The sequence below is a fragment of the Hordeum vulgare genome, unplaced genomic scaffold (genome assembly GCF_904849725.1).
Source record: "Hordeum vulgare subsp. vulgare unplaced genomic scaffold, MorexV3_pseudomolecules_assembly, whole genome shotgun sequence".
In the NCBI taxonomy this organism is placed as follows: domain Eukaryota; kingdom Viridiplantae; phylum Streptophyta; class Magnoliopsida; order Poales; family Poaceae; genus Hordeum; species Hordeum vulgare.
Window position 1 is genome coordinate 1 of NW_025422566.1, and position 18,896 is coordinate 18,896.

At 36.4% G+C, this 18,896-nt stretch overlaps 3 protein-coding genes and 2 non-coding genes across 5 annotated transcripts; 3 read left to right on the plus strand and 2 right to left on the minus strand.

Annotated features, from left to right (window-relative positions):
• Nucleotides 1-205: 205 nt before the first annotated feature.
• On the minus strand, nt 206-4,670 carry LOC123420209 (30S ribosomal protein S18, chloroplastic). The gene has a single exon (XM_045107293.1). It carries the CDS (start codon nt 4,609-4,611, stop codon nt 4,099-4,101), a length of 513 nt encoding a protein of 170 aa, XP_044963228.1. The 5' UTR covers nt 4,612-4,670; the 3' UTR covers nt 206-4,098.
• Nucleotides 4,671-5,996: 1,326 nt separating this feature from the next.
• TRNAP-UGG lies at nt 5,997-6,070 on the plus strand. Its single transcript has one exon. It is a non-coding gene; the product is annotated as a tRNA-Pro (tRNA).
• Nucleotides 6,071-6,209: 139 nt separating this feature from the next.
• TRNAW-CCA lies at nt 6,210-6,283 on the plus strand. The gene has a single exon. It is a non-coding gene; the product is annotated as a tRNA-Trp (tRNA).
• An 8,107-nt stretch (nt 6,284-14,390) lies between these two features.
• On the minus strand, nt 14,391-16,246 carry LOC123420217 (ribulose bisphosphate carboxylase large chain). The gene has a single exon (XM_045107300.1). The coding sequence runs from the start codon at nt 15,932-15,934 to the stop codon at nt 14,495-14,497; it is 1,440 nt and encodes a 479-aa protein (XP_044963235.1). The 5' UTR covers nt 15,935-16,246; the 3' UTR covers nt 14,391-14,494.
• Nucleotides 16,247-16,337: 91 nt separating this feature from the next.
• LOC123420216 (ATP synthase subunit beta, chloroplastic) lies at nt 16,338-18,306 on the plus strand. Its single transcript, XM_045107299.1, has one exon. It carries the CDS (start codon nt 16,717-16,719, stop codon nt 18,211-18,213), a length of 1,497 nt encoding a protein of 498 aa, XP_044963234.1. The 5' UTR covers nt 16,338-16,716; the 3' UTR covers nt 18,214-18,306.
• Nucleotides 18,307-18,896: the final 590 nt, after the last annotated feature.

An 18,896-nucleotide genomic window follows, 5' to 3' on the forward strand; every position in this document is an offset into this window, starting at 1 on the left:
CATCCAAATCTGGATCAATACCAGCAAAAACATCTCGGAACAATGTTCTAGCGCCATGCCAAATGTGTCCGAAAAAGAAGAGCAAAGCAAAGGTAGCATGACCAAAAGTGAACCAACCCCTTGGACTGCTGCGAAAAACACCATCGGATTTCAAAGTAGCCCGGTCTAATTCAAAAATTTCCCCTAATTGAGAACGCCTCGCATATTTTTTTACAGTAGCAGGATCAGAATAATTTACTCCATTAAGTTCGCCACCATAGAACTCCACCGTTACGCCTACTTGTTCAACACTATATTTGGATTCTGCTCTTCTAAAAGGAACGTCCGCTCTAACAATTCCCTCCTCATCTACCAAAACAACCGGAAATGTTTCAAAAAAGTAGGCATACGGCGTACAAAAAGCTCACGTCCTTCTTTATCTCTAAAGACGGGATGTCCTAACCATCCAACAGCTATTCCATCCCCATTGTCCATTGAGCCCGCTCTGAATAATCCCCCTTTTGCCGGATTATTACCAATATAATCATAAAAGGCTAATTTTTCGGGAATTTTAGACCAAGCTTCTGATAAACTAAGATTTTCGGCTAAACCATTGCTAACTCTTCGATATATTTCTTGCTGAAAGTATCCCTGATCCCACTGATAACGAGTAGGCCCAAATAATTCGATTGGGGTCGTTGCTGACCCATACCACATAGTTCCAGCAACTACGAAAGCTGCAAAAAAAAACAGCAGCGATACTACTGGAAAGTACAGTTTCAATATTGCCCATACGTAATCCTTTATATAGACGTTGAGGCGGACGGACACTAAGATGGAATAAGCCCGCTAATATACCCAATGTACCCGCAGCAATATGATGAGAAGCTATTCCCCCCGGAACAAAAGGATCAAAACCTTCTGCACCCCACGCTGGATTTACAGCTTGTACTTTTCCAGTTAGTCCATAAGGATCGGATACCCATATCCCAGGACCATACAAACCCGTTACATGAAATGCCCCAAAGCCAAAGCAAGCCACCCCTGCAAGAAATAAATGAATTCCAAAGATCTTGGGCAAATCCAAAGAGGGTTTTCCCGTCCGCTCATCAGAGAATATTTCTAGGTCCCAATATACCCAATGCCAGATCGCTGCCAAGAAACACAAGCCAGAAAACACAATATGCGTAGCTGCCACACCTTCATAACTCCAAATACCCGGATTTGTTACAGTTCCTCCTGAAATACTCCAACCACCCCACGAATCCGTTATTCCTAAACGAGTCATGAAGGGAATTACGAACATACCTTGTCTCCACATTGGATCCAGAACAGGATCAGAGGGATCAAAAACTGCTAATTCGTATAAAGCCATTGAGCCAGCCCAACCAGAAACTAGAGCTGTGTGCATTATATGCACCGCAAGCAATCGACCCGGATCATTCAATACGACAGTATGAACACGATACCAAGGCAAACCCATGGAAATACCCCTTTAGCAAAGAAAAATAGACACGATGTCGCTTTATTTTATCGCATTGAAAAAGATTATCCATTGTACCTAACCCTTCTAGGGGATTCTGTGTCAGAAAGCGCGAATATTTATTTCATTCCATTAAAAATAAGAAGCCAATTCTGTTCATAAGAAGAAAGAGAAGCAGATCTATTCTATACTCGATAAGTGCCAATATGCAATGGGTAACTTGGCCAATTTGGAAAAAACGAAGAATAGATCGCTACCCCTCTTTGTTTAGCATTCGAATCACCCATTCCTTTTTCTTTATTCAATCTGTCTTACCTTTCTTATATGTATAACCTTTCCATCTATGTATTAATAGAATCTATAGTATTCATATAGAATAGAATAAGAATAAAATAGAATAGAATAAGAATAAAAATTAAGACAATAAACTGCAGATTCTTTCTTTCTGTTCCATTCTTACGTTTCCATATTAAAGTGTTTCTTACTTAAATTTAATAATATTAATCTAATATGCCCATTGGTGTTCCAAAAGTACCTTACCGGATTCCTGGAGATGAAGAAGCGACTTGGGTTGACTTATACAATGTTATGTATCGAGAAAGGACACTTTTTTTAGGTCAAGAGATTCGTTGCGAGATCACGAATCATATTACAGGTCTCATGGTATATCTGAGTATAGAAGATGGAATTAGTGATATTTTTTTGTTTATAAACTCCCCAGGCGGTTGGCTAATCTCAGGAATGGCTATTTTTGATACGATGCAAACGGTGACACCAGATATATATACAATATGCCTCGGAATAGCCGCGTCCATGGCGTCCTTCATTCTGCTTGGAGGAGAACCCGCCAAGCGTATAGCATTCCCTCACGCGAGGATTATGCTTCACCAACCTGCTAGTGCTTATTATCGGGCAAGGACACCAGAATTTTTACTAGAAGTAGAAGAGTTACACAAAGTTCGCGAAATGATCACAAGGGTTTATGCACTAAGAACAGGCAAGCCTTTTTGGGTTGTATCCGAAGACATGGAAAGGGATGTTTTTATGTCAGCAGACGAAGCCAAAGCTTATGGACTTGTCGATATTGTAGGGGATGAAATGATTGACAAGCACTGCGATACTGATCCAGTGTGGTTTCCGGAAATGTTTAAGGATTGGTAGTGTCCGGATTTCTTGTAAAGTTATTTCACAGCTAAATTCGTGTTTTCCTCGATTTAATAGAAAATAGAAAGACTTCATGATGAGCAATCATCAGGTTAAGATGGATCTAAACCAATCCATTTTTTTCTATATACATACAACATGCCAACGGTTAAACAACTTATTAGAAACGCAAGACAGCCAATACGAAATGCTAGAAAAACGGCTGCGCTTAAAGGATGCCCTCAGCGTCGAGGAACATGTGCTAGGGTGTATGTGCGACTCGTTCAGATCATGACTTCAAACAAATATAAAAAAAATTTGAAGTATCCCTGATTAGTACCAATGAATAGGATATAGCTTCTCTATCCTAGATTTCTATGGTATATGGAATTTCTGGTTTCCTTTGGTGCAAATCGAATTATCTAAATTTGGAAATAAGAAGCAATTCTCCCATTGGTAGCAAATGGTTATCCATTAAGCGGAGGAAATAGTAATAAAAAGAAAAAGGCTTATGCTCTTTTATCTTATAAAGAACGGACTAACAGGGTCAGCTACTTAGCCAACTTTCATAATTAAATACCGTCACTGTATGGATAACTCTTATTGTGAAAAGAGCTATTTACTCTATAATGGATAGGTAGAGCCAAAGAATGTGAACTATACAAGTTCGTAATACTTTTTGATGAAAGAAAGGGCTCCGGTGTATAGAGAGGGCCTCACCGTTTAAAAGGGAACCATAGAAACGATGGAACCCACTATTTTTTTTAGTATTATTTAGAATGAATTTGTTATTTCGTATAGAAATAACTGAACGGAGTGGAATAAAAAATCGTGGTTGGGAAGGTTACTATAGCAAAAGCCATTGGAATTAATATTTTATATATCGGAATAATTAGTTTTGTTATTAATGAGAAAAAGGGTGGCTAAAAGAAGAGAAATCATTAGTTATTCATTAAGGTTAATTTGATTCAATGACCAGAGTTCCGCGAGGATATATAGCCCGGAGACGACGAACAAAAATGCGTTCATTTGCCTCAAACTTTAGAGGGGCTCATTTAAGACTTAATCGAATGATTACCCAACAAGTAAAAAGAGCTTTTGTTTCCTCTCATCGAGATAGAGGTAGGCAAAAGAGGGATTTTCGTCGTTTGTGGATCACTCGGATAAACGCAGCAACGCGGGTATATAAAGTATTCGATAGTTATAGTAAATTAATACACAACCTGTACAAGAAGAAATTGATTCTTAATCGTAAAATGCTTGCACAAGTAGCTGTATCAAATCCAAATAATCTTTACACGATTTCCAATAAAATAAAGATCATCAATTAAAGGTATAAATAAAGTAATATACTGGAATAATAAAAGATGAATTCCCGGAGAGGGAACTCCGGGAAGATACAATAAATTAAGATTAAGTGGTAGGAATCGACGAGCTGGATTACTTTCTTTATAATATATATAGGTCTGGCCCTTGCGAATTCGAATAAAACATCAACAATCGGAACTTAAGTTCCGGTTGTTGTTTCTTAAATTTTGGTTGTAGTTTCTTAAGTTTCGATTGGAATTGTACTTTTGCGTTAATTGAGGAATATGTCTATTTTTTCTGGGTCTAGAACCTGTAATTATTGAAATTGACTGGGCTTGAAATTGTTTTTCGTTCTCATAGTTACGAAACGGTAAAAAAGATAAAATACGAGCCTGTTTTATAGCAAGAGTAATTAATCGTTGTTGTTTCAAGGTTAATCTATTTATTCGTCTCGATAATATTTTTCCTTGTTCACTAATAAATCTATTAATTAAACTCATGTTTCTATAATCAATTCGATCTCCCGGGCCAATCCGGGGACGCCTACGAAAAGGTTGTTTAGATTTACGAAAAGGTTGTTTGAATTTACGAAAAGTTTGCTTGGATTTACGAAAGGGTTGCTTGGATTTATTAAAAGTTTGCTTGGATTTACTAAAGGGTTGCTTAGATTTAAGAAAAGGTTGTTTAGATGTATACATGATTTATTCCTTATTTAATTTAAAATTGGAAAATGCACTTCTTTATTTTATTAATTTAGGATCCAGAAGAAGTAGTTTTTCTTTGATCCATATCTTATTTGATTCATATTTATAGTATATGAATACCCTCTATACATATGAAATAATATCGACCGGAAATCAGATGAGTTGATTTGTATTTTGTATTCTATACTATGTTTTATTTATATATAAAATATGAAGTTCTTACTCTTTCTGTTGTTTGGAAAGATCGAATACACGATGTTCCTATTTCTTTATTTCGTGATGAGTCGTATGCTTGCGACAATAACGACAAAATTTTTTGAATTCTAATTGTCCGGGTGTATTGTGGCGATTCTTTTGAGTACTATATCTAGAAATCCCCGTCGATTCCTCATTGGCACCTTTTCGAACACAACTGATGCATTCCAAAATAACTCTGATTCTAACATCTTTTCCCTTGGCCATGAACCTCCTTTTCCTTTTGGATTGACTTAATTTAATTCTTCTACTTATTCTTTTATTCTTCTATTTTGAATCCGAAGAAGAAGAATAAAATTCATTAGAATAATTTTTTTTTATTCTTAAATTAAGTAATAAAAAATAGAGAAATAATTAAAGAATACAATCCTTGTCGAATTAGCAAAGATTTTGGTTCGAAATCCTTTCATTTAATTAGTCAGCCCCGCCTTTTTCTATGCTCTGATTTCTGAGGCCTGATTTAGCTTGGGTACCCCTTTAAATTGAATTTCTATTTTTAAAAATAGGGTTTACCAAATTTTTAATGACTCTGAGGTTCAACCCAATCCATCTTTTCTTTCTTTTTCCTTCCGATACTAAAAAAAGATTGAAAAGGATAAGATAAAATTTTGTCATATCACGAAGAAATCTATCCCTCCCATAGCAATAACTAGAATTAAAAAAAAGGGAATGACAAAGCATCCGGGAATAAACGATTAATTTCTATCAATAAACCTGCTAAAGCACCAAACCATAGAGTACTTAGCACGGGTGCTACAGAGAGATATGTTTTTATATCCCGCATTGAAAATCCTCCTTCCTTGTTGGAATACATATATGATCATAAACTTATGCTATATATAAACTGAACCATAATCGACGAAATTTTCCGAAATTGTCCTATCCCTAAAAAATAAAAAGATGACCCCTTCTTCCTATATATTATCAAGGAAAAGTAATCTTTCTTTTATAGGCGAAATTCTATTGGATTTTAGCTGTATATAATTCCTTAATTATATGAGACCAAAAAGAAGAAATGACACGAGGGTTCTATATATAGATAGAGAAAGAATAAGAAAATTATGATGTGGAAAAGAAGACAGGAATTGTGTACAATGGCATTGCACAACAATTTAATTTGGAAAAGGGATGTAGCGCAGCTTGGTAGCGCGTTTGTTTTGGGTACAAAATGTCACAGGTTCAAATCCTGTCATCCCTACCTATTACTTCTTTCTTCTTTATAGGCAGTAGCAACGAGATCAATTAAAGTAAAGTGGGTATAACTGGAATTTGTGGAGACTATACGTACGTGAGATACATTAGGAATAGAAAAAGATTTTCTTTTTGAATGAATGAAAGCGCTCTTAGTTCAGTTCGGTAGAACGCGGGTCTCCAAAACCCGATGTCGTAGGTTCAAATCCTACAGAGCGTGATTCCATCTATCTTATGTCGAAGCAGAGTAAAATAATTTAACAAAATTGAATTGTAACTCCAATTTGACCTCCTCCAGACCAGAGAGGAGGTCAATAAAAAAAAAAAAATGACTCAATCAAAGATCCAACTGATCCCCACGCCTGTATTGCAAATACGCAGTCACGAATAATCCCGCTAAAGTAATAGGAATTAGGCCTAAGACGATTCCAAATAGAAAAACTTCAATCATTTCGATTTGTTCGGGGGGATAAAAAAAGAGGTACGATCTATCCCTAAATAGTACTCTAAATTATCCACGAATCTCAATGACCAAGAAAAGAATTCCTAATTAGTCTGGAAAAGAGTCGTAGAATATCAGGAATCCCAAAGAAAGATTTTGCTTTTCTGAATTATTATTATTCAGTCAATTCAAATAAGACGTATCTTGTTCAAGCCAATAAATAGAGCTGGGGTTATAGTTAAAGCAGCCAGTAGAAAACCGAAATAACTAGTTAAAGTAAGCATGAAAGAGTTAAATTCCATTTATTTTTTTTTACTACACTACATATGTTGGTAAAGCATTTACCTAAGTTATGGAAAATTCATAATTCATCAGTTATTTTAGATAATACTAAAAAACAAGATAGAGTGAGATACAGAAGTGTAAAAGAAAGTGGATTCATCAGATGATACATGAGTCCCTAATTTCGAATCAAGAGATTTGTTATGGAATTTTTCAATTGAGTAAAGTAATAATATTAAGAACTAGATCATATAACCCCATTGAATGAAAAAATGAAATTGGATTTTCAGGGAAATTTCGGAATAAGAGATAAATAAACAATTGAATTTGAAAAAAAAACTTCTTTCTATTTTGGATAATTTCTTTTTCAATAGGACCCTCTTTTTGGACTGAACGATCGAATATTCCCCTATTCCTTCTTATTTTAATTTTAACTGATTGTATTCTATATGGAATAAGAGGAGAAGAAAAGCATTCCACGACCTCCCGAGGGTCTGTTAAAAAAAAAAGAAAGCTCTTCCTTGAATTTACTTTATTTTTATTCCTTTTTCGAACTCCAACCAAAGTAGATTCGAAGACGAGTCACTTCAATTATCCTTTTAAGTTCTATTCTATCTTCTGTCTTTCCCTATTTCATCTCGTAAAGTTCCACGCTCGCAGTTTGGTCAAGAAAGTTAGACCTAATCCAACAAACAAGACAAGGATTAATTACGAATTATGAAAGGATAAATTTCACATATATATACTTGTCCTTGTATTGTGTCAGTATGAGAATATCCTTCCTAAATTATTTATCCAAACCTATTGATCATTAACTTAGATTTTCCCAAGATTTTGGCTGCTATTCCGAATTACTCTATTATTCCGAAGCCAAGGAAAATAAATAGAACCTACAAAAAAGGGGTTTTCTATTGACGCCTTGAATAACATATAGCTTACCTATAGACAAAAAAAAGTAATTATGTTTCGGAACCAGGCAAAACCAGATTGCTGTGCCATAGGAAGGATAGCTATACTAATTCGGTATACTCAAAATACACCTTTGGTACAAAATTGACAATCTCACAAGGATGAAATATCAGTAATTTTCTATTTACTGGTTGATCCCATCTTTTACGGAATCAATTCCTTTTTTGAATGTACAAAAATTTTGGGAGTTCAGCATGTCTGGAAGCACGGGAGAACGTTCTTTTGCTGATATTATTACCAGTATTCGATACTGGGTTATTCATAGCATTACTATACCTTCCCTATTCATTGCGGGTTGGTTATTTGTCAGTACGGGTTTAGCTTATGACGTGTTTGGAAGTCCTAGGCCAAACGAATATTTCACGGAAAGCCGACAAGGAATTCCGTTAATAACCGACCGTTTTGATTCTTTAGAACAACTCGATGAATTTAGTAGATCCTTTTAGGAGGCCCTCAATGACCATAGATCGAACCTATCCTATTTTTACAGTGCGATGGCTGGCTATTCACGGACTAGCTGTACCTACTGTTTTTTTCTTGGGATCAATATCAGCAATGCAGTTCATCCAACGATAAACCAAATTCCAACTATAGAACTATGACACAATCAAACCCGAATGAACAAAATGTTGAATTGAATCGTACCAGTCTATACTGGGGTTTATTACTCATTTTTGTACTTGCTGTTTTATTTTCCAATTACTTCTTCAATTGAGAGAAAGAAAGAGACTAATAAGAATTCTCTTATCCCATTTGGAAAGATACCATCCTTATAACTACCCATGACTGTTTTTGTCTCTAGCATGACCAATTGATAAAATGTGGAGGAAAGTAGGGGAAATGGCCGATACTACTGGAAGAATTCCTCTTTGGCTGATAGGTACTGTAGCTGGTATTCCTGTGATTGGTTTAGTAGGTGTTTTCTTTTATGGTTCATATTCTGGATTGGGTTCATCTCTATAGTAATCGGAGGGACCAGATTGTAAACATGAAAAAGTAGGAGCTTAGCGGGTCCTTACCCCCTTTATCTGATTAGAGCGGAAAGGACCCGCGGAATTTTTACTCTTATAACGCGAATTGAATCTATTCGATTCACTCTTATGAAGCAACAAGAAAAAGAGATCACTCGAGGATCCAATATCTTATTCCACAAAGGAAGTATCCTGAAAATCCTTGATTTAGTTTCGAGTAATAAACTAATAAAACCTTAATCAAAACTATTCAACTAGCCTAAAAATAAAAAAAAAACCTTCAATGGAAGAGTTTACTTTTTTTTGCAAAATTTCTGTAAGTTTGAAGTTAAACTTAATTAAACAAGCCAAGCAATTCTATTTGCTTACAATCACAAGAAATTTGTCCCCCGCCATATTTTCTTCCCCTCTGTTTGTCCACTACCTCGGCTAAACCTAAGCAAAAGAAAAAGAGGCCCAAGAGACAGACCCGAATAAAGAAGAAATAGTAAAGTAATCTTTGACGAATTAGGAAGAAAAAGGATTCTTATTTTGATACAAGAAGAATCGGCACAAGAAAAAGCCTTTTTCTTGTGCCGAATAGACGATTAAGAAGACCTGCAATCCCTCGAAAGAAATTTAAATTTTATTGTTCTCGCCTTTGCCTTGGATTCTCTTCTTTTGCATGAGATATAAATAAGGAATTCCAGACATCTCGTAAACAAAAAAAAGTCTAAACAAAAAAAGGATTTCCAAAAAAGATCATAGATAATTCTAGCAATTGCCAATAAATCGAGGCTTTTTACCAACTTGATGGTAAGAAATTCCGGGACCTAGAAATTCATTTCGTACAATTGAACCTTTTCAAACTGTTTCTTTTTGAGAACCAAAAAAACTTGTGCCAAAATAACGGATGCGAAGAAGAACAAAAGGCCTTGGACACGTAATGGATCCTGAAGCACGATTTCTGCGTCCCCCTGACCAAAACCTCCCACATTAGGATTGCTTGTTAATGGTTGATCAATCTTGATGGATTCCCCCTCTGAAACAAGAAGTTCTGGTCCGGGAGGTATAATATCAATCACTTGGCGTCCATCTGATGCATCAACTATGGATATTTCATACCCCCCTTTTTCTTTACGTAGTATTTTTCTTACTATACCTGTTGACGTAGCATTATAGACTGTATTGTTACTCTTGCTACCATCAGGATAGATCTGTCCTCTTCCTCGGTTTCCCCCTACATATATAGGATATTTTAAGAAATGAGCATCTTTCTTCGTAGCAGGATCAGGGGAAAGAATGGGAAAGACAATTTCACTATATTTCTTACCGGGAACAGGGCCTATCACAAGAATATTTTTTTTATCGGGACGATAACTCTGAAAAGCAAGATTTCCTATCTTTTCTTTTAACTCAGGGGAAATACGGTCGGGCGGCGCTAATTCAAATCCCTCGGGCAAAATAAGAACAGCACCTACATTCAACCCTCCCTTTTTTCCATTAGCAAGAACTTGTTTCAATTGCATATCATAAGGAATTCGAAGAACTGCTTCAAATACAGTATCGGGAAGCACAGCTTGGGGAACTTCAATATCGACGGGCTTGCTAGCTAAATGGCAATTGGCACATACAATTCGCCCAGTTGCTTCTCGTGGGTTTTCATAACCCTGCTGCGCAAAAATGGGATATGCATTTGAAATAGATGTCCGAGTTATTACGTATATCATGATCGATACAGAAATCGATCGAGTTATCTGTTCCTTTACCCAAGAAAAAGTATTTCTATTTTCCATGTCCAATCACAGATCCCAGAATTTCTACAATAAATTAGATAGGTAGCTAAGCTAATCTAGTTCCCTATACACGAATTTGTTGGCATTCTACTGCAACAGTTGTACTGCAATGATGAATACCTTAAAGCAGGTATAAATAGAAAGAATTTTGGTAAAATGGAAAAGGGCTTTCTTTCTAAAGAAAGATGCTAATTTGATTAATATTAATATCGGGAGATCAAATGAATTTATGCTTCACTAATTGAATGATAAATGACTACAAGCGAAGGAGATAGACGGTTTAAACAAAAAAAGACCCAAAATTTCAAACATGTATCTAGAATTACTGGAAAACTACAAACAAAAATAGTGAAAATAAGCTCATTAGGAGCCCATCCAAAATCGTTATAGACCCAACGAATTACTAGTTCCCAACCACGGGTGGAGTGAAATCCAACAAAAAAATCAGTAACTAAAAGAATAAAAAAAGCTTTTATTGAGTCATTTAAATTATAGAAGAATTCCTGAACCCAAGAATTCAAAATGACAAGTTCCTCTTTACCCAGAAAAAAAGAACCACTTAGAATAGCCAAACAGATTATATTTGTCGAGAAATGCAAAATGATATGGAGATGATCCTCATTATTTATTTTGACCCATTGTATTATTTCCTTGTGTATTCCTGTAGGAGGTTTTTGTACATGTGTCTTTAGTTTCCCTTTTATCATCTCGTCCAAGAGAGAAAGTTCTTCTAATTCTATGAATCTTTCTAGAATCCTTTTCTCTTGAATATCAGTTAAGAGAGTTTCGGATTGCCTGGTATTCCACCAATTCTTAATCCAAAGTTCCAGACATTTGTTAAATGAGGAAGAGACCCCCCAAGGCAAAAGTACGATAAATACAAGATATAGTAAAGAAGGCAATGCTTTCTTTTTTTTCATTTTTGATCTGTAAATGGAGTTGTTAATGAATATGCTTCATTCGCTGACTCTATTCCATTCCCTGACTCTATATGATGATATTTCTATTTCATGATATTTCTATTTCTTTGAAGCAAAAACTCTATAGGTTTGATACCCTGTATCTATTCTTCTTTTTTGTATATTAGTGGAATTTCAGTGCATTGGGTTCTTTCTTAGATCTAGATGGAATGAAATAGTGAAATAGAATAAAAAAAGCCCTTTCGGGTGAAAATGGAAGAGAAGAATAGTATGCAATATATCTAACTTCGACAAAAAAAATTTAAAATAATTTTATCTTATCCTCGTTTGTTCCTTCCTTTAGATAAATACTTAAAAATCCCCTTACAATAACAAATCCAATTTCGAAGGGACTTCCTCCCCATGTTGAGAAAACTTTTCTTCTTCCAATTTATCTTTTCTTCATTCAATTCAGTTCAAAAAAGATACCTCAAAATACTTCAATTGGTACGCGCAAGAAATAGGCCAATTCGGCAGCTTTTTGTTCAATTTCTCGTGGAGTAAAAAACTTATCATCAGTACGAGTCAAGGGAATGATCCCCTGGCCCCGGATTTCCATATAAAGAATACGACGAGGATAAAGACCCTCTTTAACCTGAATTCTAATTGATTGGATATCCCGCATAAGGAATCGAAGGAAGACGCGACGTTTTATTCCAGGGAATCCCCAACGAAAAATGCAAACTATTCCCTCTTTTCTATCGAATCGGTCATAACCACTACCTACATTCCACAAAATAGTACACCACAGGTAGGAGCTAATGAATAGGCCTGCGATTCCGTAGAAAGACATCACGACCCCCTGCGGAAAAAAAAGAATTTCTTGAGATGGAAGTATAGATATAATATTCTTACCAAGATAACTGGAAGTCCCAACCAATAAGAATCCTAGTGAACCTAGAAAAAGAATACAGGCCCAGAAAAAATTACTCCTTTTTCGAGAACCTTTTAGAAGTTCTACCCATATGTGTTCTGATCGCCAATTCATATTAGATATACTAAATCCAGCAGCGGTCGATTGAAATTGAGAGAATAAGCTAAATAATTTTGCCTTTACTTTTTTTGATTCTGAAATCGCCTTCAGCAACTAGTACTCCTGTGAAATAATAGGTTAGATACATTGACTTTCTATTCAAAAAATATTCGTTGATTCAATTAAAATAAATAAAAAAAAACTCGCTATACCAAGCTCTGCATATTCATGCATTTATGCTCGTAGCCTATATCTGCATCCATAGCCGTTTTTCATTTGTGTGTAGAAAGTGTGTGTAGAAAAAGTCACATACCCTACCATATTATATTACTTACACTAAAAAATACTAGACAATCTTTTTTTTTTGCACATAAAGAAATAAAGAAGTCATTGCAATTGCCGGAAATACTAAGCCTACTAAAGGCACGAAAATAGAAGGTAAGTTTAAATCCGTCATGGAATAGGTGTCTCAATTCAAATTTACTATTTCTATCTAGTCGAAAAATATCTTAAGATTCTTATGATATAATTAAGTATATCTATTATAAGGAATATTGACTATTGTATTTTTTTAGTTTGCAAAATATTCTGTAAAAAAAATGATAAGGATAATAAGAAAATTCCAAAAAAGGAGAACTAATTAAAAAGATTTTTTTTATTTTCCCATCCTCATGGCCTTTCTATCTTTCTAATCTAATTTGAAATTGGATTCAAAAGAAAGCGACTAGAATTTACTTCCTGCATACATACTTCTCTAGAAGCGCATACAATAATGCGTGGTAAAGGCAGAAAAATAGTATATTCAATCAAAATCAAAGGGCAAATTATCTTACCTACTATAGATCCCCTACTACCCTCTTAAGATCCCCTACTACCCTCTTAAGATCCCCCCTACTACCCTCTTAGACTTTTAAAGGCGATATACCACCCAAAGAAAGGGTATGAAAATGCCGGGTGGTGTTAGCTTTTCGACGAAGACCCGTCCTGTGCCGCGAAGTCCTGTTAGTAAGACCCCGCGCAATAATGGATTATAGAAGAATAGTATTCAAAATACTGCTCTGGACGCATATAGTAGCATTGCGATTCCTAATCTTTTTTATTTATGAATATGAACAGAAAAAATTCATTGTATCGTTGGGTCGGAGCGGAGGTTTGGTCCAGAAAAATTAGGAACAAAACGTCTACTCTACCACACTGAAGTCTATAGCGCTGTATTTCCACGAAAGTATAATTCTTACCATCAGGATACGCTCCTTTCAACGTCTCTCCGATGGGTCCAGGTTCTATGTCCAATCCCAAATCAAGGATTTCTCGCTCTTGATCGGAGTCATAAACTAAAACTACCTTTTTATCCTTTTTATTAAGGTTATAGAAAACTTCCTTATCTAGTTCTAGCATGTTGACTCACGATTACGCCTGTTAAAAGTTTCAAACGTCCTCTTTTTTGAAATTGAAAGAGAGTCTTATAAAAAGGTCTAACTTCCAAACTATGTCTTTTTTCATTCATTCTCCTTTAGTTTTTTTCTCTATCTAGAAGTGGAATAGAATAACCCGGTTGAAGGGTAATGATCATACGTCTGTAATGCATTGTACGGCCCAGAATAGGTCCTATTCTTCTACCTTTTCCAGGTAGTCGATGGCTATTCACAGCTACCACCTTAATCCAAAGAAGAGTTTGAACCAATGCTTTATTTCTGTCTTAGTGAATCCCGATTCGACATTAAAAGTATATTGATTCTTTCCCAATAAACGAAGACTTTTTTCTGTAAATACTGCGTATTTGATTCCATTATCATATGATACTACTATATTTTATTATTTTCTTTTTATTTCTTTATTGTATTATACCTTAATATATATATATATTCTAGATATATAGAATAGACGAATCTCGATTTGTCAAGTCTCATGATCATATCATGATCTATTTTTATTCGGCTCAATCTTTTTTATAAAAAAAAAGATTGAGCCGAGTTTAATTGCAATCAATTAGAAGAATAAAGAAGAATTACTGCATTTCATAACTTATTTTTTTCTCTTTTTATTTCGTTTATTTTTTTTTAGACCTTCTTATCGATAGTATCTACCGGCTCGAACTCGAATTTGATCGCCTTCCATACTTCACAAGCTGCGGCTAGTTCAGGACTCCATTTGCAAGCTGCTCGGATAATTTCATTACCTTCGCGAGCAAGATCACGCCCTTCGTTACGAGCTTGTACACAAGCTTCTAAAGCCACTCGATTAGCTGCTGCACCAGGTGCATTCCCCCAAGGATGTCCTAAAGTTCCTCCACCAAATTGTAATACAGAATCGTCCCCAAAGATTTCGGTCAGAGCTGGCATATGCCAAACATGAATACCACCTGAAGCTACCGGTATAACACCTGGCATGGATACCCAGTCCTGAGTGAAAAAGATACCGCGAGCACGATCTTTTTCAATAAAATCATCGCGCAATAAATCAACAAAACCTAAAGTCATTTCGCGTTCCCCTTCTAACTTACCTACTACTGTACCGGAGTGGATATGATCTCCCCCAGACATACGCAATGCTTTAGCTAATACACGGAAATGCATACCATGATTTTTCTGTCTATCAATAACTGCATGCATTGCACGGTGAATGTGAAGAAGTAAGCCATTGTCGCGGCAATAGTGAGCCAAAGTAGTATTTGCGGTGAATCCCCCGGTTAAGTAGTCATGCATTACAATAGGAACCCCTAATTCTCTCGCAAATACAGCTCTCTTAATCATTTCTTCACATGTACCCGCAGTCGCATTCAAGTAATGCCCCTTGATTTCACCGGTTTCGGCCTGTGATTTATAAATAGCTTCGGCACAAAAGACAAAACGGTCTCTCCAGCGCATAAATGGTTGTGAGTTTACGTTTTCATCATCTTTGGTAAAATCAAGTCCACCACGTAGACACTCATAACACGCTCTACCATAATTTTTTGCGGATAATCCCAATTTTGGTTTAATAGTACATCCCAATAAAGGACGGCCATACTTGTTCAACTTATCTCTTTCAACTTGGATACCATGAGGCGGGCCTTGGAAAGTTTTTGAATAAGTAGGGGGAATTCGTAGATCCTCCAAACGTAGAGCACGTAGGGCTTTGAACCCAAATACGTTACCCACAATGGAAGTAAACATGTTAGTAACGGAACCCTCCTCAAATAGGTCTAATGGATAAGCTACATAACAGATCCATTGGCTGTCTTCCCCAGCAACAGGCTCGATGTGATAGCATCGTCCTTTGTAACGATCAAGACTGGTAAGTCCATCAGTCCAAACAGTTGTCCATGTACCAGTAGAAGATTCGGCAGCTACTGCAGCCCCTGCTTCTTCGGGCGGAACCCCAGGCTGAGGACTTACTCGGAATGCTGCCAAGATATCAGTATCCTTAGTTTCATACTCTGGGGTGTAGTAAGTCAATTTATAATCTTTAACACCAGCTTGAAATCCAACACCTGCTTTAGTTTCTGTTTGTGGTGACATAAGTCCCTCCCTACAACTCTTGAATTAAGAATTCTCACAATAACAGGGTCTACTCGATGTTAATTAGGCGTAAATGAAACTTTAGCAAAAATCTCGTAAAACAAAAAGGATATTCAATTAATATAATATCAACTCATTAAAGAAAATTGAGGGCATGCTTAGGTTAATGAATATGTTTCATTCATATATAATGCGTACACCCTGTGTATGTTCTATCCTATAGGAATTCCACTATAGGAATTCGATAGGAATTGAGTTGTTGTTATGGTAAGTTAACACGGTTCGTTATTAAACCATGGATTTGATTTACCAAATCCATCATTATTGTATACTCTTTGATAGGTATAGCGCAACCCAAATTAATCCCTAATCCTTATTTTACAAGTTCTTAATAGGTCTCTTTTCTTATTTGGAATGCAAATACCTAACTAAATACTAATAAAATTCTTTGTTGACAGCAATCTATGCTTCACAGTAGTATATATTTTGTATATCGAAGTCCTAGATAGGAAAGTAGAGTAGGCACAGATCCTCCACAAAAGGCAAAATGTATATGAAAAAAAGATTGATTGAACTTTCCAACGGACTCATTCCATGAGTAAACGATTGAATGGGATTCGCTTGGGCAACGAAATCAAGTCCTGGTCCCCTTTTCTCTCTTATTGAATTAACTAATTCATTTCCTTTTTACTTTTGGATTTTTTTTGATTTGATTTGGCATTATTCAACAATAAAAAAAGAAAAATTTCGACAAATTCCTTTTTTTTAATTATGTGATAATTATGAGAACCAATCCTACTACTTCTCGTCCCGGGGTTTCCACAAGTGAAGAAAAAAGTACAGGTCGTATCGATCAAATTATTGGACCCGTGCTGGATGTCACTTTTCCCCCGGGCAAGTTACCTTATATTTATAACGCTTTAGTAGTCCAGAGTAGAGACACTGCCGATAAGCAAATTAATGTGACTTGTGAGGTACAACAATTATTAGGAAATAATCGAGTTAGAGCTGTAGCTATGAGTGCTACGGACGGGTTGATGAGAGGAATGGAAGTGATTGACACGGGAGCTCCTCTCAGTGTTCCGGTCGGTGGAGCTACTCTCGGACGAATTTTCAACGTTCTTGGGGAGCCTGTTGACAATTTGGGTCCTGTAGATAGTAGTGCAACGTTCCCTATTCATAGATCTGCGCCTGCCTTTATCGAGTTAGATACGAAATTATCCATCTTTGAAACAGGTATTAAGGTCGTCGATCTTTTAGCTCCTTATCGACGTGGAGGAAAAATAGGACTATTTGGGGGGGCTGGAGTAGGTAAAACAGTACTGATCATGGAATTAATCAATAACATTGCTAAAGCTCATGGGGGCGTATCCGTATTCGGTGGAGTAGGGGAACGGACTCGTGAAGGAAATGATCTTTATATGGAAATGAAGGAATCCGGAGTAATTAATGAAAAAAATATTGAAGAATCAAAGGTAGCTCTAGTCTATGGCCAAATGAATGAACCACCGGGAGCTCGTATGAGAGTTGGTTTAACTGCCCTAACTATGGCAGAATATTTCCGAGATGTTAATAAGCAAGACGTGCTTTTATTTATCGATAATATCTTTCGTTTTGTTCAAGCAGGATCAGAGGTATCCGCTTTATTAGGGAGAATGCCCTCCGCAGTGGGTTATCAACCTACTCTTAGTACAGAAATGGGTTCTTTGCAAGAAAGAATTGCTTCTACTAAAAAGGGATCTATAACTTCGATTCAAGCAGTTTATGTACCTGCGGACGATTTGACCGACCCTGCCCCTGCCACAACATTTGCACATTTGGATGCTACTACCGTACTTTCCAGAGGATTAGCTTCCAAGGGTATTTATCCAGCAGTAGATCCTTTAGATTCAACATCAACTATGTTACAGCCTCGGATCGTTGGCAACGAACATTATGAAACTGCGCAAAGAGTTAAGGAAACTTTACAACGTTACAAAGAACTTCAGGACATTATCGCAATTCTTGGCTTGGATGAATTATCGGAAGAGGATCGTTTAACTGTAGCAAGAGCAAGAAAAATTGAGCGTTTCTTATCACAACCGTTCTTTGTGGCAGAAGTTTTTACTGGTTCTCCAGGAAAGTATGTTGCTCTTGCGGAAACTATTAGGGGATTTCAACTAATCCTTTCCGGAGAATTAGACGGCCTACCTGAACAGGCTTTTTATTTGGTGGGTAACATCGATGAAGCTAGCACGAAAGCTATAACCTTAGAAGAGGAGAACAAATCGCAGAAATGAAATTAAATCTTTATGTACTGACTCCTAAGCGAATTATTTGGGATTGTGAAGTGAAAGAAATCATTTTATCCACGAATAGTGGCCAAATTGGCGTATTACCAAACCACGCCCCTATTAACACAGCAGTAGATATGGGTCCTTTGAGAATACGCCTCCTCAACGACCAATGGTTAACGGCGGTTCTGTGGAGCGGTTTTGCGAGAATAGTTAATAATGAGATCATCATTTTAGGAAATGATGCGGAACTGGGTAGTGATATTGATCCGGAAGAAGCTCAAAAGGCACTTGAAATAGCCGAAGCTAACTTGAGTAAAGCTGAGGGTACGAAAGATTTGGTTGAAGCGAAGCTCGCTCTCAGACGAGCTAGGATACGAATCGAGGCTGTCAATTGGATTCCCCCATCCAATTGAAGACAATCCAGTGGTTTATAGTTGATACAAAGAAAAAGGGAAGAGGGGTAGAAAAAGTTATTAGATAGCGAAGCGAAGTAAGTCCAATGCTATCTAGTAATTTTTCTACCTACTTACCTACTATTGGATTTGAACCAATGACTCCCGCCGTATGAAAGCAATACTCTAACCACTGAGTTAAGTAGGCAATTTATCACCACAAAGGAAGACCCATTACTTCGATCGATTATATATTGAATCCCTTTTCTAAGCAATACCGCTCTGTTATTGGTC

Coding starts and splice junctions, on each gene's coding strand:
- LOC123420209 (XM_045107293.1), bottom strand. CDS start 4,611: ATGTATACATCTAAACAACCTTTTCTTAAATCTAAGCAACCCTTTAGT.
- LOC123420217 (XM_045107300.1), bottom strand. CDS start 15,934: ATGTCACCACAAACAGAAACTAAAGCAGGTGTTGGATTTCAAGCTGGT.
- LOC123420216 (XM_045107299.1), top strand. CDS start 16,717: ATGAGAACCAATCCTACTACTTCTCGTCCCGGGGTTTCCACAAGTGAA.